This window comes from Psittacula echo (assembly GCF_963264785.1).
Source record: "Psittacula echo genome assembly, chromosome: 7".
Lineage (NCBI taxonomy): Eukaryota > Metazoa > Chordata > Aves > Psittaciformes > Psittacidae > Psittacula > Psittacula echo.
This window is the reverse complement of record NC_137740.1, coordinates 63182581-63206040: the sequence shown is the minus strand read 5'-3', so window position 1 is coordinate 63206040 and position 23460 is coordinate 63182581. Positions and strand designations below refer to the sequence as shown.

The 23460-nt window shown below is 41.9% G+C and overlaps 1 protein-coding gene across 1 annotated transcript in view; it reads right to left on the bottom strand.

The window, feature by feature from the left end:
* Positions 1-1028: 1028 nt before the first annotated feature.
* The window catches only part of SLC44A3 (solute carrier family 44 member 3), a gene marked incomplete at both ends in the record, with an annotated part of 34339 nt that continues 11907 nt past the window's right edge, over positions 1029-23460 (bottom strand). The window contains 8 exons of the mRNA XM_080624057.1: positions 1029-1137; positions 1881-2041; positions 2187-2279; positions 4059-4295; positions 4775-4912; positions 13543-13626; positions 14590-14746; positions 20093-20258. Coding sequence (XP_080480183.1) covers positions 1029-1137; positions 1881-2041; positions 2187-2279; positions 4059-4295; positions 4775-4912; positions 13543-13626; positions 14590-14746; positions 20093-20258 — 1145 coding nt within the window. The remainder of the gene's footprint in view (positions 1138-1880; positions 2042-2186; positions 2280-4058; positions 4296-4774; positions 4913-13542; positions 13627-14589; positions 14747-20092; positions 20259-23460) is intronic.

Sequence of the window (23460 nt, the reverse complement as noted above, 5' to 3'; positions counted from 1 at the left end):
TCAGTGAGCTCTTCCAACATCACTTCCAAGCTATGACTAATCAAGAGTTTATCAATCTGTTCACCTTGGCAGCTTGAGTCATTTACCTGCAGTGATGTCTCACTGACTGTATTGATGTGTACTTGACTGAACTCCCTGCCTAGAGTCATCTTCCCACCTCAAACCTCTCCTCAAAAAGTCAAAGGAGCTTTTGAATGAAGAGTGAAATCAGGTGCCACTGGATAAAACCTAAAACTACCCCACACTCAGCATGATGTGGAGCCCACAGCAGTGTATTAGAACCACGGTCCAGGTACACAGTTTAAACAAAGCTCAAAGTTGTAAGACTTTCCACATCCCACTTCGGACTAGAACCCTGACAGTCTCTTCGCTACATGCCTCTATGCTGTATTTCACATCCATGTTGTAGCTATCAGTTCTATAAGTATTTGTTATAGCTTCTCATCTCTCTCCAGCCACTGCTCATCTGCTACTTCTTTGTCAAGCTTTAAATCCAGATACAAATGCTTTTGGCTTCATCATTTCAGTTGCAAAGGGAAGAGCTGTTAATCTACAAAAAATAAGGACTATTCCTCACCTGCTTTTTGGAGGGGAGCCAGGGGGTAGTTTATGACACTAACTTGTAAAAAACACTCCCAAAACAGTATAATTTAAAGAAAGACACCTACCTCATAGCCATTAATTATCTTGTCTACAGAGGATTCCTATCAGTGGTCATTTCATCAATGAGCTCAGCATTGTTCCTTACTAGTTGCACCGGCTGTTCAGACATACAGAATAAATCAGGAAGCAGCCAGCTCAGAGTGCCTCCTCTACAAACATGTCTGCATTTACTGAGCCAGGAACAACTGGCCCAGTGTTCCCAGACCAGAGGAGCATGACAAAACTCCCTGTGAGCTGGCACACCACAACTTTCAGATCATCTGAAAACTGTATTGATGAAAATCAGTTGTGCTGACACACAAAATGCTTTATTCATACAGATTGTTTGTCACTTACTTTATCAATGAGGAAGGTACAACAGAGATTTAGAGAACTAATACGCTGGTCCTGGGGTAGTGGGAGTCTTTTGTGCTCTGATCGTTTTTGCTGTTGCTGCTCTGCCGCTGTACTTCTTGGTGCACTTCACATTCAAGTCTACAAAGAGAGAACAAGGAGTCAAATCATGTGTAGCACTAGTCCTGTTACTGCATTTAAATGTCATAAGAGTAGACTGGGAAAGCAATTAAGGTTCTTTTGTGTCTCAAATCCACAATCATCTCCTGGGGAATGGCTCCTCACCCCCTTAGTTTCTTTGCTTGGCAAAAACTTACTGAGGAATGCAATAACAGACCCAAACAATGAAAAAATCAAGCACAACTATATCTCACTGCAGGAATAAACCATCTGCCTATAGCAAAATGCCCACAAGATTGTGTGAGAGCTTGCTAGAGCCGTGTTGAAGGCAGGTCAAGAAACATCACCAGCATGTGTGACACTCGTGTAAGGAGCAGCGAGGGAGGCAGAAGACACCGGTGGCCGTGTCCAGCAAGTGCAGGTGCCAGAGTAGCTGTTGCTGCAGAGCGCTTCTCCAACAGCCCTGACTTGGCTCCCCTGATGCGGGGGGAGAACCAGCCCAGACTGTGAACCTGCTGGGGCAGCTTCTCAGGTTGGGCAATTTGCAATAGTTTTTCAGATGTCAGCGAGCCTTTACTCTCAGGACTTTCCCAAGCCTGGGTGTGGGGGAACACTCCCTTCTGGCACGTCAGGAAAGGAAAGGAGAAAGAAAGTAAAGAAGGAAAGAAAGAAAAGGGGTGGGGGTGGGAGAGGAAAGGCCTCTAAGCTCTAATCTTACACCTATGGAACTTGAGCAGTTCTAGCCTGGAATCAAGCAGCCTTACTTCGCTACAGCAGATATGTGGAGGACTATCAGACCAGCACTTATCTCCCACCCCTTTGCCATTGTCAGATCTTTCTCTTCCTCTGCTGAGCACACTGGGGAATAGGCAGAAGGATGAGAACAAATACTTGACCCATCCATTTTGCACCAGCAGAAGGTTTCCTGAGGAAGGAAAGCAACAGGAAGAAAAACAGGATACTGGGTACAACACATTGGGAGATACATGACAGCCTACATCCATTCCTATTGGGACATAAAGGCAAACACATTAGCTGGCAGGGAAATACATATCCCACACCTCTCTCACCATAGGTTGGAGCTCTGTCCCATCTTCATTATCCTGGAAAGGTCTTCTGTGTTTTTGCCCATCTGCTAACTTGTTACTCTGACTCACAAAGGTCTACAAGCAAAAAAAACAGGGTGAGATCATCTGGGAATGCAAACCATTATGTACATAAAAATACCTGATCGAGGGAGATAATCCACCCCAGGCTAAGAAACTATAGCTGGGTGACACTGAGTGATACCAGGATCTGGATTCTGGAGGGGCTGGACTCTGCAGGGGCAGCAGGGGTGATGAATGCAACTGAGAAGGATTAAGCAAGAGAATCTGTTACATCTATTACAGGAACAAGCACTCTGGCTGTCTGAAATCCCTCACCTGGCTCTCTGCCACTGCCACATATTGCCCTGAGGGCCAGAGACTCCCACCCCCAGATGTTTGTAACCCAGTTGTGACACGGATGACCCAAGTCAAATACCTTCATGCATTGAGAAACTCCAAGTTCTTGGCTATATGAGCAAACTCACTCTTGATCATGCAACGAGAAGGAGTTTGGATGTGCTGCCCCCAGTTTTTCCATACAAGGTTACACAGCCTATCCTGCCTGGAAGAATCCTTACCCCAGTGGGAAATCCCCTCTTCACCAGAGGCCCTAGGGCATGGCTAATTATAAGGAATTAAGACCAGAGTTAAAGAGAAACTGCCACAAAGTTTGGAAGAGAGGAAAGCCTCTGTTTCATGAAGGAGAATTGGCTTAAGAAGTATTTTAGCATTTGGCAAAACAGAGGGAGAAGAATAGAGGTCAAGGCTTCAGAGTTTTCCATTCAGTAACATATTCCTAATTCGGGATATGTGCTCAAGTACTCTTCTGAATCAAAGCCAAAGCACATCTATCTGCTTGCTTCTGTACAAAGGGTTAAGCCTACCCTTAGGCTGCCTTTTTGTTGTTTTTTTTTTCATTTCCAACAAAATTCTAGGAACATTACAGGGAGTCAAACAGCAGCATCCAAAAAACCACAAAACACTTCTTCCAGCACTGTCCTGAAGAACTCCCTCCAGAACATTCGGATCGTATAAGCTATTCTGGCTGCTGAGTTTGTTTGTCATGAATCACCAAGATCTTTTTTTATGAAGAAAAAGACAGAACTGGCAAACATAGCATGAAAGGAAAAAACATCTGCATCTTCAGATATGCTCTTAATGTGAAAGGGATGGCACATATACATTCAAATGTTTCAGATACTAGCTGAAGATCTCCATCGCTTTTAGCTATGTAATGATTACCCATGAAAATGCTTGTAATACAATACAGTAATTATGAGGGTAAAGTCACAGAACAATCAAATCCAGGGGCAGAAGAATTTAATCAAGAGACAGAAGGCTGTTTTGGCAAAGGAATCTGTACAGCTATGAAGCACAGCAACTCGAGTTTGCGTGAAGTCGGCTCAGAACTACAGCATTCATAGGATGTGGATGGATCCCTGACCGGCTGCTGGCAACAAGCAGCTACAGTAAGTCACAACAAACATAAGCATCTAATCTCGAAGCACCCCATGGACTGATCTCTCCAGCCAGCTCATCTAGTTATTGATGGTTTTAATAACCAATTATATACTGAACATGTATCTACTAAGGCCTGAAAACTCAGCCATTACTTAGAGGGTATGATCTGAGAGAAGGCAGCAGACCAGAGCTCGCCCACGGGAGTCAGAGGGAGCCATTTACTTCACTTTATAAATTCACTTATGATTTGTATCCCTGTGCCCATCCTGTTCTAAGGTGTTGGAAAGGAAATAGCATGGGTTGTGGGTTCAAACTACTAGGTCCTGGAGAAAGAAAAAGTCCCCAAAAGCTTCGAATGGCTCAAATGTCTTTCCTGTTATCACTGGGGTTTACCAGCAGTTCCTGATCCACAAAGTACGGCCTCTCTGCAGATCCATCATTTGTTTCCATATCAATAGCAAAGCAAAGGAAGATGGCATCTGCTGTCACTTCAAACACAGACAGAAAGCTGTGAGAGATCAGGCAGGCAAAAAATCCAACCAGCAACAGAGGAACCACCCATGCTTGTAACTCCCGATGGTAGTTAAATGCCATCAATCCTCCAAAACCAGTAAAACATACAACAAACACCTGTAAAGGGCAGTGAGAGAGAAATGCAGCCTCATTAATCATGGAGAAATGCTTCTTAATAAGAAAAACAATCACCCAAACTCCCCCAAATACCCCAATCCAGTGTTTTGACAGCACATCTCATCTGGGAAATAGCTCTGCAGTTTCTGGCATCCTGCACTTGTCACACTTCGCGTTCAATTCCTCATGTCAATTCCACAGGGCAGAGGCAATCTTTTACTATGTAATTACCAAAGACTCATTTTAATGAGAACTGTAGGAGTGGCACCAAGGGTACTGATACAACTAAATCACTCTGTAAAGACTATGAAAAAGATTAAATTCCTTAAACGTTATCTTCTCTCCTGAACTCATTTTACAGCACGAACAACACTGAGTTTAACAAAGATAAGCCTTATTTACTTTAGGTATAAGAAGAGAGACTCAAACCCCTGATTTTTCACTTCCTTCTTACAGAACAGTACTTTTGTTACTCTTACCTTTCCTAGAAATAGGATAAAATCTCCGAAACAGCTAATGGATGCAAGCTTAGCAGAATTCTTTGCCAAAACAAAGACAGCATCCTTTGCTGATGTACAAAAACTGGTCCCATTTATAGCTGTAGTTGTGTATGCATGCTGAAACGAGAGAAGAGGCAGCGAGAAAGGAAAGACTCTTAGAAACTAGATTGTACTTCAGCAAAATGCAAAGCCTTAAACTCTATTTGGAAATACAGACTTTATGAATGTAAAAGTATTCTGCATAATACAAAGTTCTCTACCCTAATTTTTGTTAATGAACACAAGTACCACAAAACACTTACTTACCTGGAGTCACACTGCCCAAACTTGCCTTGTTTTCTATGAATCTATCACCAAGACTGCTGGCAAACTATGGAGGTGGAACAATCAAGTTATGTAGTTGCACAGTCATTGAAAAATTAATGATTTAAAAGCTTTTCTATGTGCCTCTTTCAAGCTATTCATATGCTACTTAAATTCAAGCTTATGCCTATAGCCATAAAACAAACTCATTGGGAAAATGACTGGAAAAGAACAGCTAAAGGATCCTGGACCAGACCAGGGAGTGCTATGTCCCACACACATCAGTTTATTGAGGTACTAGAGAATTTGACATGATTGCTCCTTGCGGAAACTTGCCCAGACAGGTGGGGAGGGCAGAATATTTACCTCAATGGACTGGATTATTTTAGCAGTTGTTGTGCATAACCTGAAAACATCCATCCCATTTATGGAACTCCTCAACAAGACTGAAACTGTGTCCAAAATATCAGCTGAGAAAAACAGCATTCAAGACACCTAAAATGTGTGCTGACCTCCACCAGCAAGTCTCACGAGCAGGTTCTCTTGAAATATAAGAAGGTGCATTATGCCTCAAATCCAGATTAGTACAGTCAGTAAGAACCATGGTGTGCAAGGGATTACTGTTCGGAAGGAATTTACACACCCAAACGTGTATTTGGTGCTTAGATAACTTTTGCTTCACCTGAAAGTGAAAAAATACCTAGAACGGGTTTGCTGAAAGTCAATTATACGGCCCACTGCAAAACACTTCCTGCTTTTCCTACTTACAAGTTAAAATAAGCAGAGAAAATCTATTTCTGCAGAGGCCAGTTTTATCCCACAGCAATTTCTGGAACACGCTGTAGTGCGGCAAAGCTGTATTAACTTGAAATAACACAGAGGAAGAAAGACATTAAATGCGGTCAAAGATCCTTTGTCTCTTTATTGTGGATATTATTTTACATATGACAAAGGGGTTTTTTCTTTCTCTCATAGTTAGCAAAAAAAGAGTAGAAGAGCGATATCCTGTATATATTGTACTTACACAGTAGTAACTACATCCATAGATAGAAGTGTCAGTAAAAAACATGGATTTATTGCCTACTCTAAGAAGAATCAAAGACTCCACTGAACTCTACAGAAACACATCGAGTATCTGCATAAAAATCTGTTCAAACAAGCAAGCTCACTTCATTCCTAAATAGGAAAAAATGCTTTCTGTGCTAACTCCCATTTATCCTGACACTGCTCCTTTTCCCGGGGAAACATGAATAGACCCACCTTTATAACATGCTGGGAGTTAAGTCTGTGTCATCATTCCGTTAACAGACCCAGAGCTGAGACACAAGGTGGAAAAGGGTTATCTAAGTTTGTTTCTGTCCCTTAAGAATTCAATGCACAGAGCAGATCCTGATCAGGTGCGGTCACTGTAAGTCTGGCCAATAAATGAAACAGAGATTCTATATTCACTATAAATAGTCCTGTTTTTAAAATGAAAAAGAATGCTGAAAGTGCACGTGCACTTGTTCAAACATTGTTTCCAAACTTAAAATAAGTACCCATTTGTTTGCACTCTTGAATTAGTCACTTTGGTATCCGAAGAATGTGCAATGAAAAGAATTGCTAATATTTATTAACTAGAATAGTTATCTGGGGAAGACTGAAAGTAATACTGGAGACTGAGTACTACGTGCACAGGGGTTTGGTGTATTACAAACCAGTTGGTAAAAAAAATGGCATTTATAACAATTACAACTTCAACAAATCCTGGAAGTAACAGCTAGTCATAACATCTACACAAGAAAGCAGCCAGGTAATAATCCAATGTTATAGAAATAACAGACAGAGAGGAATGAACTGCTGAACACTAGAAAACAAGTCACTGACATAGGTGAAGCAAGAATGTTACAAGGTGAAGGCTTAACCAAGTGATCTCTACTTCTGAGCAAAATATACCTTCCTGAGGTTGGAGGGTTTCTTGTTTGGCCTAGACTGCCTCTCCATCCACTTTTCTCCCAGTTCCCATGCAGACCCCATACCCTGGTCCCATCCCGCCACGCTGAAATCTACACATTCTCACTAACAAAATACATCTCTGACATTGAAGCAAATGAAACTTGCGCAGAAATGAGCTCAAATGATTTCTTACCCTTACCCACCGAAGCACACCTAACACACTGAGCTATTACCGATATTTGCAAATCATTCTGTGTTTTGGACTAAGAAGCTTAGATATCCCACTAGTTTTGCAGTGGCAGGGTATGTGCAACAACCTGATCTCTTTCAAAATAAAGACAGTTGCAAAGGCTAAGATAGTGGTCGGTTAAGAACGTGCTATTATTTAGAAACAGGTTATTTAGATGTGGTTTTCTACAGAACATCTTCCCTTTTCCCATGCGCAAAAGATTCAGTGAACTTGAAAATGTTTGAGAGAAAGGCAGCAGGAATGATCCAACAGGTATGGAATGTCTTCTGTCTGGGGAACAACTGAGTACACCAGGCTCTTCTGTCTGGAAAAGAGATGACTGAAGGAGCATGGAGGAGGAAGGCTACAAAATCATGAGAAATGCAGAGAGGGTAGGGAGGGTTAGATGGCTCACTGCTTCTTCCAGCACAAAGACTAGGCAGCGGCAGGAAGCAGTAAGAGCCAAACATGAAAACAGATGGTACTTCTCCTCACTGTAAGTCTGTAAGCTGTGAACTGCTGGACAAAGGATGCTTTAGTTGGTAGAAGTACACACGAGCTCAAGTGGGACTGGGAAAGGAATCCACCGAGTTAGTAAACACACAGAAAACATACTCAGATCAAGTGGTCCCTAGGCTGGAAACAGACACATAGGGAAATAACTCTTGTCCTACCAGAGTGTTCACTCACAGCAACTGTGGGAGATGGGATACTGAGCTGGATGGAGGTTCAGCCTGGCTATTATGCTTAATGAATTGATGTTTCACAATGGTAGTCTCTGCTACAGTGACAAGCAAGTAATAATGGCACTGATAGCACACCACTGATCAGAAAGCATGGGAGACAGTGGGCCAGGATCGGTCTTTACCCTCGCACCAGCAGGCTGGTACTGTATTACCACCTTTGTGAAGAACACAAGCCTCCTCTGGCTGGGAGCCTGGGAACTAGACACAAGTTTCTCAGTGTCAGGATGAATAAATAAGGAATGTGAATGTTTACATATTTCCAAATACCACAGTATGCAAAAAACCTCTATTTAAAGAATACACCCTTCTGTGCCTCACAACACAGAATGTCAAGGGTCTCGGAAAAACTGACCTGCTGGTTTCATGAGAAAGGCACTGCGGGTTCGATCCAGGCCATGAGTTCCCCAATTGCTGAGAGTAATTGCTACTCTGTGTAATGACTGAATTCAGCCCTCCACTCTAGGACTTGCTTTAATACAATGGGTTTGGGGAAGAAAGGTCTCACACCCCACTTCAGCTTTTCCTATCTGTTGGTGTTTTCAGACTGACTTGATCTTGTTGCTGCCCACTCTCTTGGGGGCTGCCCTGGTCAGCTCCAGCCAGTAGTGTCTTGCCTTGCAAGTGCCCCAGCTGCCAGTGGAATCCCCTCGGGAAACAAAACCCAGTGGCAGCAAAAGGCAGTGATGTTTCTGTGGCTGCTGTACAGCAGCTAGCGACCCGGTGAGAAAGCTGCAGCTTGGTGGGAAATCAGAGCAACATGGGCCTGTGAGGCCTCACTGAAGAGATCAGGACGTGCAAGACTGGAAGGGACTCTCAGCCACTCCAGCCCCTGGCTATTTCAGGTTAGCACATTATATACAAGGTCTTAAGTGCAAAGCTCCCTCTTTAAACTGCTTGGGGTTTTCCCTCTCCCAACCCTTATGTTTGGAGTTATTCCAGACAGTTGTCCGTCTGATCCCTAGGATCCCCAGGATTCCAACTTCCAGACGACATTTACTCATGAACAGTTTGCTCCTGCTAACGCTGACCTTGTCTTGGCTCTTCCCCCTCCCTTCTGTTTCTCTTCTTGATATACTCATAGATGGTAACTCACTCTTACCCTTCATCTGTTAAAGCAGGACACACCAGGATATTCCAGTCCCCTTGTGAGATGAGCCTGAGCAACTTGTACAAGGGCATTTATCTCCCTCTTTCTGGTGCAAGTATTTCATCTCATACCTTCCAAGACTGAACCTGCCCTTTCTGCAGCCCTGTTAAATAGTGGCTATTGTCCTGTGGTTGCCATACACATGCAGAATACTCTCCTCCCCCACTTCAACCAACAAGCACACAGCTAAGACAGAAACAGCTATTTTTGATTCTTAGGCTAATTACCATCTGTAAGAAACCCCTTCAACAGCCTCCCAAATTTTCGCAAGCAATCAAAGCAGCACAGATTTCCTTTACTTCCATTCTAGCTTATATTTGCACTGTGGTCCTTCACCTTTCTTTGCTTCCTAATCTGCGTGTCATCTACTCCCTCCACGGCTATCATCCAGCGGGCAGGACCAACATAACTTTCTCCTCAGAGGGCACTTGGGTGTTCCTTTCCTGCAGCATCACACTGCTACACCTGGGCTCCATTTCAACCACAGGGCTTGGACCATAAGGATACTACTTGAAGTGCCCATTGCATCACGATTACATCGCTACTGGAGCTGCTTACATTGGCTTCTGCAGTTAGTGTGACAGTGTTCTCGTCTGAGATCTCTGAAATACAATCAAACTGAAAATTTCCAGAGAGTTGTTCACAAATTGCTCTGCTCAAATGCACTGAATTGTTGGTCATCTGCTCCACTGCATGTTATTTTCTTTCTCTCTCTCTTTTAAAATGGGATAGAGGAGGAGAGAAAGGTACCAAAGCAAGAATTAGTCAGCCGTGTTCATCTCTATCCCCTACAGGATTCAGCCCACAGAGCAAGTGGAAAGACCTAAGGAAATTTATTTCCTGTTATTGCATGGATAAAGCCACTAAAAGAAAACCAAGTGTATTTCAAATATTATTTCACTAAAGAGTAAACATTTTTGCCAACTGGATTTTCAAGATGATTGAAAATTTAGCTTAACATCTAGAAGCAATTTTGCCAGTAACATTAAAATGCAATATTGCTTTTGGGAGGAAAAAGGAGTACTTGATGGGGTGAGGCACAAATGTGTTTGGCAGTGCAGAGAACTGTACTTTCATTAGCATGCATAGATTGTGGTTTTATCTAGGTCACTTCTCTGCAAGGCATTTAACTGCAACCTCCTGATAGGCTTCCATCCAAAGTTTAAGAGCCAGCCAATTGCCAGGGATATATGACCATTAGATAGACTTGCTTCTGGTTTTTTACACTAGACAGTTGCTTGCTTTCAGTGTCAGGGTCTCAGCGCTGGCAAATGCAGATTATAACACACTGCTGACTGCAGTAATGCCCACCACAGGGCATGGGAGGCTACACTGCAAGTAACCACAGAGAAACCACAAACTGCTCAGCAACTCCTTCAGAAACCCATGTGCTGCACTTCAGGGTGGGTTACTGCCAACTGGCTGCACACGAACCCAGAGCAGACGCAGGAAAGCAAAGCTATCCTGAAATAGATAGACTGTTTAAAGGAAAAGTCACTGCAACAAGGTTGTAACGGGGAAAAAGCAGCGGGCGCTTTGATGCATCAGAAGTTAAGACAACCACTACGATTTAAGAAAGCGGGAGACAGACCTTATAGCTCCCAAACCACATTAAAAACACAGTATAGTCTTTCTATGGAAGAGAAATTTCTATCTCCCAGGTTTTACTGGAGATGATAGGCTCTGTTTATCTGGAACATACTGAACCCATCAGAGCCAGAAGATGAAAAACCTGTGGTAATTCTGACAAGTGTTGGCAAACAGAACTGTCAAGTAAGGATAACGGCTTCATATTCACAAAGCACTTCTCATCCAGATAGAACCCAGAGTGCTTTACAATTGTTACTAATGGATTATACACACCCATGAATCACTTTGCCCATGACTGAAATGGAACAGCTTTAGGAGTGAACTGTTTAACAGCACATAGCAACACTACACCACAGTTTAGCACAGGATCCAGTTGCAAATCCAAGAGAAATTTAGGAAGACAGAATGTAATTATCCGCACTGCAATGTGCACAGGACACTGGGTTTACATTACCCCTCCTCCAACAACCACCACTGGAAATATGGCAACTGTCAGCGTCTAACACAGCACTTTGTCACAATGAGAAGAGGACAAGGTACCTTTTTGGCCCTGTTCCTATTAAATTCCAGATCGCTGAGCAAAACTGAGCTGAGCCTGCAGAGAACGAGTCGCTTCAAGGATGCATGCAACTACCAAAGTCGGTGTTAAATCCCATCTGAAAGACGGCACCTTTCCCTCCGTAAAGCCTGAGAAGTACTCTTTGAAAACATAACAGAGCACTTGGGAAGAAAGAAGCTTGCACTCCATCAGCAGTGTTACTTCCTCCAGCCTCCCAGAGGGAAAACAAGGGGCTCTGTTTAATCCTGATTAAACTTGTGAATGAAGGAGCAGAAAGAATTTCAATCATCTAAGCAATATACCAACAGGTTGAAGAAAGCAGTACATTAGTGATGGGGAAGGGGGGAAGGCTTTTGCTTGTTTGGGTTTTTTTGGGGGGGATTAAGAGTTTTAGGTAATTTTATGCTTATTATTATAGTGAAAGTAATAGAATAAAAGGTAAAAATACAGTAAGGAATGTTAACACAGACAGTAAGTTTTGGACCAACTTTTCTAACAGCTGTTCCACATTTGAGTCATTTCAACTCACACAAGAAGCAAAATCTGAACTAAAAAATACTTTCAAAATGGTAGAAACATTGGTACCAGCAATTTCTTAACCCCTTCCAGGCCCTACTCTCAAGCCCATGGTCAAAAGCCATGTGACATTTCAAGGCTGTAGCCAGCAGTTCTCACTGATCTCAGTGAGAGCTGTTACGAGATCAGTACTTCAGTACATCAGATACATTCATTTCTCCGTGAAATGCAATAATCTGAGACCAGCGTTATCCCTTCAGACAGATAAAACTGCTATTAAAATCTTGCAGTGTGTTCTTATTTTAGTTCTCCTCTAACCCTCACCCAAACTTCCCTGGATTTGGAGCACATGGAACACCATCATCCTCGCCAAAAAGGTGTCCAAACAAACAGTTATCTAACAGCAAACACAGTACTATGATCATTAGGTTAACACCCAGGACTCACATAAAAGCAGAAATTTGCCTACAACAGATTAGGAAATCTTTAAAGGGAATGAGAGCTACAATACAGCCTTCTGAAACAAAAGGAAGAACATGATACTCATTAATTCTTCTTTTAACAAACACGTAGCATACAACAGCTGAAAAGAGTAAACACTAGGATGCTGGATATCTCTCTGAAAGGCAGGAAGCTAAGGGGAAAGGGTGACTACAAATGGAAAGCCTGGAATCAAAAGGAACTCTGAGATTCCTCATCGAGTCAGTGACCATAAGATCTACCTAAAAAAAGCTAAGCCTGGAAAATTCATCATCTAGAACCAGAAATTTCACTGCACAAGTATTTAATCTAGGCTGAACTAAGTGAATAGCTTTCTCTTCAGTGCGGTCCAAGATTAAACTTAATTTATGCACCTCCTTTAGAGGAGAAATCAGACCCTTTATCAGCATTGTCTTGTTTACTTCACTACTACCCTCAGCAATGAGAACAAAGAACATGACAATCAGAGTCAGGAATCAGCATAAACATCTGATTCCGTTTCACATTAAGAATACCACATTCACCAGAGATAACGAAGGGAGACTGACAAAGAGAAAAATTAACTATGTACAGTGTGGTACACAGAGCTGGAAAACATGTGGATAAAAAGGATCAGGAAAAAGTAGGAGTTAAGTATCTAAAAACCTCAGAAATCATCCATTTCAAATAAACCCTCTTTTGAAACAAAACTGCTAACCAAACAAAGATGTCATTCAAAAAAAGAGAACACGATATTCATCTGTCTTTTTCATTATGGACCATATTCCCAGATAAACTGATAATGGAAATCAGCCAGGAGTTCAAGTTTCTTCACTCAGTACTTTCAGGTGGAAAATACTGTATCTAGTTTAATGACATATCTCTAGACAGAGTTCTTACTTCTTCACTGCTTCCTTCCACCTGGAAATCTCTGTATTTCAGTAGTCTGTCAGGCAAAGCTCAACAAAATATTGTCTTCTTCCCTACAGAAGTAGCAAGTGGCCCTCTAAAAGGGTTATCTCAAGCTGTGATAACCAGTTTCCTGAAATCTTGCACCTTGCATGTTTGTCAATTCCCTGTTTCTTTGCAACAAATTCCATCCACGCTTGAAGTCTAGTTTAGTTTAGGTTTAGTTCAGTTGGCCAGCAGAAAACTTTGGCTTGTACACACTGGATGTTGCTTTAGTCATGCTAACTATAGCTAGCATACACACACAGCTTGTAGGTATACAGATGGTTGAGTGACAGAGACATGAGAACATACCTGGTTAAAGTATCTTAAGCAACTTTCCTGACACCAAAAGCAGCAGAAACAGCACTTGAACAGGCACTTTGCACATACACTCTCCTGCAATAAAATGAAATGTTTGGTTACTGGACACAGAATTAGATTCAAAATTGCCATTTTAGGAAAACTTGCCTTACAGGTGACTGACTCTTGTAATAAAGCATTCATTTGGGCACAAGCTATTTCCTTCTGAGTTACAGGAACTGCTTTTAATTCACACCCTTTAGTATTAATGACTGATGAACTGAGCATGTCTTCTTTCTTCCTGTGCATGGGAGATTAATCTCTGAGAAAAGAAAGTAAGTGCTACAAGCAGCTTTGTGAGCTAACAGCTGTTTGGAGAGCAAAGCAGGCAGGCAATTCAGTAACCCTTACATCACTTTACAGTGATCAGGGAGTATACACTGACAGTCTTCAACTTTTTTGTTTACCAAAAAACCTTCACAGTTCTGAAATGACTGGTACCTTAATGGACAAAAAGAATGGGCATAAGGCTTGTATGCAATAGAATCCCAGACTGGTTTGTGTTGGAAAGGACCTTAAAGCTCATCCAATTCCGACCCCCTGCCACAGGGGGCTGCCTAAATCTTCCTTTAAAATCACAGCTGTGCAGTCATGACAGCTCTTTCTCCTTGCCAAAGTGCCAGAACTAACTGCAGTGGTATGTTTCCAGTAGCAGGTAAGAGATGCGGAGATGCATGAAAGACAGAAAGAAGTCAAGCACAACCAAACCAGCCCAGCTCTATTTTTTATATACCTTAAAAGATGCGGTTTGGATCTTACACACATCTCTGGAATAGTTCTTATTTCATACATTCTTTCTATAAACTCCTATTACAAGGCAGATTAAATATTTTCTAGTAGATGTTTTAGATGCAGCAACAAAGTTCTTCCTTACCTTTGCTTTTGTAAAATTCACAATGCAAAAAGTTTCAAATAGAGCATTCTGCCAATTTTTCCCTTTATCCTTCATAGAAAACTTTATATATAAACACTAAATAAAGCTGGTTTATATACACCTACCTTTTGTTTTAGGATATTATAAAGGTACAAGAGAAGAATCCTTGGTATTCTCAGTATTGTGACAAGAAATGAGCCTTTTACAGCAGTTCCTAGGTGATAGCAAAAAAGAACTGATATGGAAGACAGGACTGGGTGAGGTGGTGGGTTATTCTTGTTCCTAGAGAGAAAACCAAAGAATTTTAACTTGCTTTAAAAGCTTAACTGAAGGACATATACATGGTATCTTTTCAGGATTGGGAGATCTCAATAACTAAGCCAGTATCTCTTTTCCCACCTTCAACAACTCCAGTTTTCTTACTGACTTCATCTGAATGTTCACCTTAGTCCGAAGGAAAGCAGCCAAGTGCATAACTTTTACTGGATTAGTTTAATTCTTAAGCAATGACTGTTTTGGTGTATTCAGTAATGGAAAAAGATCTAGAAAAAACCTACAATGGAAAATACCAGAAGTAAGTGAACACCATCTGAGAATACTTCCTTGAACCCCTCTCTCCAGTTTCTGCCACTTCTACTCTCCACAGTCTTTCATTTTACTGTTGCTTCTGCAAGATCTTAGGCTGAAGGAATGAATCTGCTCTTTCTGCTTTACAGATAAAAGACAAACCAGGAAAAACAGCACAAGCTTTCACATCTACAGTTGAGATCTAATATCTGCTTTTACTGATGCCATTTGGTCGATTTTTGCTTTAAATGCTGTTCAGATGATTATATCTTACTCACTGAACATGATTTGTTTTCCGAGGGAATTCTTGGTTCCTTTCTAAAGGTCAGTTTAATGTCAATCATTTACAGACAGTAGTATGACACAGCTCTTAAGAATGTACATAAAAACCAGAAAAAGAACTTCAAGCCACTCCCCCACCCCTTTTCAAACGCTGTAAGAAAAAAATCAATTAGATTAACGCTATAAATGCCTATAAAAAGCTGTTTCAGGGGATTAACCCCTCCCCATCAACAGTCATAAATAGTCCTTCTATGAAGCAACTCTTCAGCAATTGGCCGAACCCTGTAAAATTTACATAGATAACAGACCAGCAGCAACTTGGCTCAGCAGTTAAAATCAAACCTTATATCACAAGGAGGATGCCTTATTTTCACGAGTGACTCATTCAAAACATCTGTTCTCTTGGACAGTTAATAGTTTGCACAATAAACTAAGAAATAAAAAGGCAGTGATAAGGGAGTGACTGGTTGGGGCCAAAAAGCTCTACAAGGATATAGCTCATACACACTGTATCTAGAGAGGTATCACAGTTCTACAAGAATCCTGGAGGCATCGCTGCAGTTCATTCAAAACACAAAATACTTTGCAGGCAAAAAAGTTGTATTTAAATATCTGAATATACCACAATATTTTAAATAGGAAATTCCAGGAAAGCAGTTGCTGCATTTATTATTTTTGGTCTTACGGCTAGGGGAACAGCCGGGGGGATAGTGGAATTTTATACTGAATAAGGCAGTTTGTTGGGGTTGCTGTGTTAGAAGCACATACATAGCAATATAGATGAGTTATTCTATCCATATCATACCATTCTTTCCTTTTCCCTCATACACTACCTTAGAAATGACAGTCTCAGCCAGATCTCAGAATATAAAAGATTAAGTTTCTGCCAGTTGAATGTTAACCAATGGTGAGAAATACAGAGAGGACTCTCATGTTAATAATTTACTTCCTACTGAAGAAAAAAAATGAAGAAGGGACCTGATATTTTGAACAGGACTCATTAATGAGCAGGAATGTGAAAATTTGAAGTTTAAATGCATTTATAGATGTTTGGATGCTCTTCCACACCTTCTTTTCCAAGCAAAGGTATTCTCACAAGAACAGGGTCTGACAAGGTTTCTTGTTGCGCTTCTAGGTTAGAAAAAGAACAAAGATTTTCCTTGTGAATCCTGTGCGTGTAGACCCCACTGCATGCACACAAGGTGTTAGGAAAACCAAAACCAGGAGTCTGCCTGATAAAACTGGTTACAAGACTGAGTAGGGCCACAGACTGCTTTTCCTCTTTGGCATTCCAACTTTATGTGACCACGGGATTGTTTGATTTACATAGCACACTACTATTCCAAAATCCTGTGAACCTGGATCCAATACCACATCAGCTTTTCATAATCTTCTTTCTTTGGTGCTGCCAATTGTCTTGATTCTCTTGTGAGCTCTGTGACACTCAGTATCTTTCTAACATCCAATTCCCTTCAATCTAATCATCGCACTCGCATCTCAGCTTTCATTTTAAAAACACTTCTTTGTGCGTGGAGAAAAAATGTCATCTTGACACATCCAAAAGATGTAGATATATGAAAAAGAACGGGAAGCATTTCTTTAAAAGCCTGTCCCTTTCAGAGCTGGGCTTATAGCTCTCTTCAATTGTGCCTCACCTGTTTCAAAGACTGCCTAAAGAGAGATATAGTGTAAAATACTTTAAAAATGTTACCTACTTCCTTAATTTCAACCCTGTGCAGTGACAGACATGCACTGGAGTTACCGAACAAGCTCAGATATGGACAGGACAGTAATGTCTGTGACATCGGTCAAGCACCCAGAGGCGAAAAGCCTCATCTGACTGAAGAGGTAAATATGCACACCTAATACCTAACATGAAAAATAAACCCTCATGTAAGGCAGCAATACTAACAGAGAAGGGTTTTTAAAAGACTGACGCCTTTTTGCAAGTCACAAGAAGTAATCATTATGCAAAGAAAGTTCTATTTATTTTATTAAATGAATACAATCTTTCATGTATTCATGTTTTATCTGAAATAAAAGGCAAAGTCCATTTTCGGTGGTGGTATTCTCACAAACATATGCTACCTGTAAAGCTAATCCAGCTAAAATGACTCCTTGCCCTCCCCATTTGCAGCTCCAGTGGGGCTGTTGGCCATGCAGCACATTGCTGTGCATGCTGCGGACTGAGATTTCCGCAGGGAAAGGCCGTGCCATTTCCTCGGAGCACTTACAAGCAAAGAAGAAAGCCTCCCTGTGAGGTAGCATAAACAAACTCTTGTGACATGCCTTTATGATGCTGCCCCAGGGAATACATTAAAAACACACAGCAAGACAAGCTCAGAATTGCTGGAACAGCTTGAGATAACCCTTGCCCTTGATGGTGCGACTGCTCTTGCAGCTAAGCAGCCTCTCCCCATTCCTGCACTGCTCTGCAGACCTGTGCTCACAGCCTAAAGGCTAGGAAAAAGGGATTACCAGCACAGAGAAACTGCATTTCACCTTCCAAGCACAACTCTCTCAACACAGTACATGTCACCTGGCAAGAAAGAGGAGGGCTTAACGGTAGATATGCAAGATGATTTCAACACAATTGGGTGCAGGAATCTTCTGTGGCCAGTTCCTGCAGCAGTCAAAAATAGCTGGAAAGCGGAAGAGCCTGACAGAGCAGTAAATGTTACCACAGGGGTTTCTACAGGTGCTTCCCTGGAAGAAGACAGGGACAGTGCCTTGGGGATTTGGGTGGCATATCATAGCAACATGCACCACACAACCCAGTAAGTCAGTGAAACTGCTTTTCTTCCCAGTGCTTTCTCAAGCAAGCCAACTGAAATGAACCCTTCGTGTCTCAGCATTCAGCTGCTAAAGCTGAATCAGTTGCTGAAGCTTGAGGTACATACATTTGATTAGAAAAGAGCAAGCCCATTACCCGCAGAACCACAGCCATGCTAGCTATTTGAGTTTAGAGTTTCAGTATGAAAAAGATGACACGAGAAATGCAAGTTCCTCCCTTTTCAGATCCTACCATGGCAATTAAATTAGTAGCATAGGACTGCGTCACTCTGCAGATCTCAACCTTTGAAAAAGCAGCATTTTAGGGTTTGTCTACTCTTTCACCAGCACCAGTTGCACGGCATGGCTGTTGGCTGCATAGAGAATCCTAGCAGAGAGAGGATCCTGATACGCTTTAAACACCTCCCTGCCTTGGTTTTCTGGATGGGATGACAAAGCATTGCTTAAATGAATGGTGGGCAGTGACTCCTGCAGCTCTGCTGCTTTGGCTGGAGCTGACCCACTGTCGGAGTCGCTCCTGTAAGTGGGGCCTGTGCTGCTGTCTCTGCTGGGTGGAAGGGAACAGACCATTTGGAATCCTTTCAGCAGGAGGCCTTTCCATCAGCAACTGAAGCAATCGGGGATACACTCTAGAGACCATTGCAGAAACCGGCTACCTTGGTTTTGGAGAGCCCAAAGCCTCCCTTCCCAGCTGCGCAAGCGCTGCGGTCCCAGACGGCTGCAGCCAGTGTGCCAGGGTCCCCAGACCTTCTCCTGCCAGGCTTCCCAACTAGCTCTCACATCACATTCCTCAAGGGCTAATTATCCAGCAAATTGGGATTATCACCACATTCCTCTAATGCAAAATGAAGAAATGCCTTAAAATGCCAGAGTTTTTCACTGATCAGAAAATCTCCTCACTGGGCAAAGAACAGAGCAATAAGGGTGAAAGAGCTCATAAAGTACTTTTGAGGAACAACGTTTTCTGGATACTACTCTTCATTGTCAAAAACATCAAACAAAGTACCATGAGATTTAAATCTTCCCCCCAATGGCAGGATAGCACCACTCTAGTGCATGAAACCAATTCAATCTCATTTTACCATACTGCAAGTCTAAAAAACCAGTATATCTCAGAGGAGATATTTTTTTTCCCCTCATTCCCTCCACATTTACATTTCAGGGCAATATAAAATTCAACGAAGTTTACACAATTCTTTATTTTTAACCACGGTGTTAAAAGCATTTACAGTTAACTGAAAATACCTGGAAAAAGAGTAGCAGGCTAGACATTTGGTCAGTCAGACCACACGGAAACCCAGGGCAGGGATGAACACTTAAGAAGGGGTCAAACTGCCTGCAAATACATGAAATTACAGAGGAGCTATCTATTGCATCTCCATTTGGAGACGATGCTCCTGGAAAAGGGTCAAATGCAGCCTGTGCCTTCTGAATAGTAATTTCAGCAGAGTCAGACAAGCTCTGTTGGCTTGCATCAAGGCACAGTTTGGCCCAGTAACTCCAGTGGTAGGGGTGAATCTCATTGATAGGGAAGCCTACAAGGATGCCAGAGAAGGACTTCAAACCGAAAAAGGGGCAGTTCAGGTTAGATCTAAGGCAGAAGCTCTTCCCTGTGAGGGTGCTGAGGCGCTGGCACAGGGCGCCCAGAGAAGCTGTGGCTGCCCCATCCCTGGCAGTGTTCAAGGCCAGGTTGGACACAGGGGCTTGGAGCAACCTGCTCCGGTGGAAGGGGTCCCTGCCTGTGGCAGGGGTTGGAGCTGGATGAGCTTTAAGGTCTTTTCCAACCCAACCATTCTGTGATTCTGTGATACCACACACGTTGTAAAATCTTTCTCAAGATCTTGTAACTAGCAACATTATTTTCTATTAAACTGCATTCCGAGATATTGACATAAGCTGCAGATTGAGACTATTTTTGTCTAGAACAAGATTGAAAGTAAATGCTGGAAAATCCCCCAAACTACACTGGGACAATTCTATACTCACCTGTTGAAGTAACAAGTAACCACTGCCCCAGCAATTGTCATTTGCTGACAGGCAAGAACGAATTCACTAGTCCAGATCAGGCCAACGAAAAGATACCATGCCATGTAGTAAATTCCAGACAGAGCTCTGTATTCCACTTGTCCTCCTGAAGTAGTCTGTGCAGTACCTGGAGTTGGGATCACACCACTGTATTATTATAACACACCAGACAAGGAGGGAAAAAAGAAGTGCATAGAAGTGCTTCCACACCCTTAACTTTTCTTCAACAGAATTATAAAAACACAAATTCAGGTGCTATTTAATTCTATGCGTTCTAAGAAAGTCAGAGAGTCAAAACGTTGTAATTCAAATAGAATTATGGCAACCAGTTTTCTCTTCTCTAGACTTTGCAATCTTTGTGCAAAATACAGGCACAAAAAGGTGGGCTCTCACCTAAAACCCTCAAACTGAAAAAAGGTAGGATATGCTCCAGTAGCACTACTATATTTAGGCACATTGACAAATTCATTTATTAAAGCTAAAAAAATTGCCTCCACTTCAGTCAATAACAAAGAATTTATTGCATATCCAATAGATGGCATTTCACCAAAGGTGGGGATAACTCAGATAACTTGGCGATCCGACCTTGCTCTATGCAATCCTATTTGAAACACTTGACCCTGAAGTCCAGCCAGGGATAGGGGCATTAGGACAGTCGCTGCTAGTGAAAGGTTTCTAGGTCCACAACCTGCTATTTTTTCTAGTTTACCAAGCCTTAGGTCTATCACCCTTAAAGATAAACTTGTTTACAGAATAAAACCATCTCTGTAAGAGAGTAGTTTCTAACTCCATGAAAGAAATAAAGTGAGACATTGAGTTGTCTACTACTGCTAGAACAGCATTATAGCTCCAGCTTTAACAATTCAGGTGTTCATTTGGTGGCCTTAGCAGGGTTAGGTTTACGGTTGGACTCAATGATCTTAAAGGTCTTTTCCAATGTAAATGATGGATCCATGATTCTATATTCTCCCACAGGACAGCGTATCACCTTCAAGTTCAAAACTACCACAGATGTAAAGCTATCTATGAAATGGTTCACTTATTTCTGTCCTTTATCTTTGTAATACTCAATAAGAATACTCAAGAAGAGCTAAAAGTAGAAACAATAAAGATTTATTTTCAGCAATACCATCAGGCTTAGCCAAGCTTTATAAGTCTTCAGAACCAAGGTCTGTTCGTAAATGATGAAAAATATTCATCTAGCTCATTGTACCACTGCAAAAATATTAGAAAGTGCTTTGAAAGGCTCAAAAAATGCTACATGGGTGCATAAACACTGACATCTGCTCTAGCTACTTTCTTTCCTGAAAGGTTATCAATTTTAGCTGAACTAGCAAGCTCTTCGCAGTGCTGTACAGTTGGTCATTCGCAGAAATATTGTTGATTCCATTATATTCAAATGTATTTTAACCCTGTGAAATGCCAAGATACATGATGGTGTGAAAAAGCCACTGGTCAGATTCATGTACTTTGTTACATTAAAATAAGCTATGCACTATACCATTCCGAATTCAAGGGATTTTCCAGCTCCCTGACTTCTTCCTGAGGCTCTAGATAGCTGTTTGCCTCCAGCACGTGTCGAATACGCTTGTTCACCATGGACTATAGCCCTTAATGAGGAAGCTTATGCAAATGATAGGCCAAAATGTCTCCTACATCCTCTTTTTTATGCAAAGTCATTTTGCCATTTGGTAGCAGAGTTAAACATATTTTCCATCATACAACCCACCTGAAGATTTCTTTTCCAAAAAGGGCACATTTCAGGCTTTGCTTCTGTAGTTTTGTCACGAAGACTGGCAGAATTCTGTTGCTTTGTACCAGCTACTGAAATAACCACCTACAGAAACGACTTTATCTTGGCCTTTCCTGACCAGCCTTACACACGTGTATGTGTGTGCTCTGCTGCACAGGCATCAGGCACACCCTGCTGTGAGTTTACCATTGACCACCTTGCTGTCTAGGTATGCAAACTGGGTTTAGTACTTCACAGAAACCTGTTTACCAGTGTAAACATCTGTGTGACTGAATCCTTGTCTTCTGGACCTACCGTGCATGCATGACTGTGTCAACAGAGTTACATGCACTGCTACTTTTCATATGTCAGTCTTAGTAGCACAGCTAAACTTTAAAGCTATCCTAGATACCCTCTTGAGAAAAATATATGCCATTTTCCTCATCACTCCACTGTGATCTATCTGTTCACACAAGCTACATTTTCTCAACCGAGACCTGAAATATGGTTTGTCAAGAGTCATGACTCTTTTTGATGTACTATACGCTTTCAGTGATAACATTAAGAAGTCAGTAAAGAACTTTAGTCCCTACAGCTGAATCACCAAATCTGAAACTCTCTGATCAGTACAAGCACTGATGTGCTGCAAATGCTTCAAAAGAAGTGTTGTTAACACTGCAAACAGGCACAAGTGTTTGCAGCAGGGTTCAGAAGAGTTTCTCCACCTGACTCTGCAGCCCAGTGCTGTGCTATGATGTTGGGCAGCACAGTAATGCAGAAGGCAGTGTGGACATGCAGTATCATTAGCTACATTTTGGTACTTTAACACTTAGCTTGCTCTTGGCAACTGCTGCTGCAAGGTTTTGCTGATGCCTGCAGCTATAAGGCTGTTATAAGAGACAAAAATTCCTAGGAAGTCTAGTCCAGCAATTTCCTTACCAGAAACAAAGAGCCACTGACGAGAAAACACTGAGAGTTAACAGTTCCTGTTAACATGAAAATATGATGTGCCCTTCCCACTGCTAAGTGAGGAAAGGTTCTGGCATCACACCCTGAATCTTCATGCTTCCTGCAACAGAACTAATTGTGTTATTTTATTTAGCCTTTTTCCATGTAGTGGTATCTACAGCTAAGCTAGCTGACTGTAGCTGGAATGTCAAAGACCCTGCAGGAAACACATTTTTATTCCTGGTTTTGCTACTGCACAGCTTTATGTGGCAGTTTTATTGCTCGCTTGCCTGTAGGATGCACCTTCACTACATAAAAATCTCACACTGCCTTCTCATCCTACATTACATGCATAGTGTTTATGCTATTGAACTTCACAGCTCCTGCAGGCTGGAAAGTTGAAAGACATTTGCTGTGCCACATGGCCACTTGTTCTGCAGTGAAATGCCACACAGATTAGCAAACAGTAAGACTCAATAACCCCAAGACGTATCAGCTTTTCCAAAGTACAGCTGAATTCCATTCCTAGCCAGATAATGGTTTTAACTGGTGCCACTGTTTCTGCTGTCTCAAGTCTTGTGGAGTCTTGGCATTTCTCCTAGTTTTCTAGGTCTGGAACTCATTTAGTCTCTGCTGCTCTTACAGATTC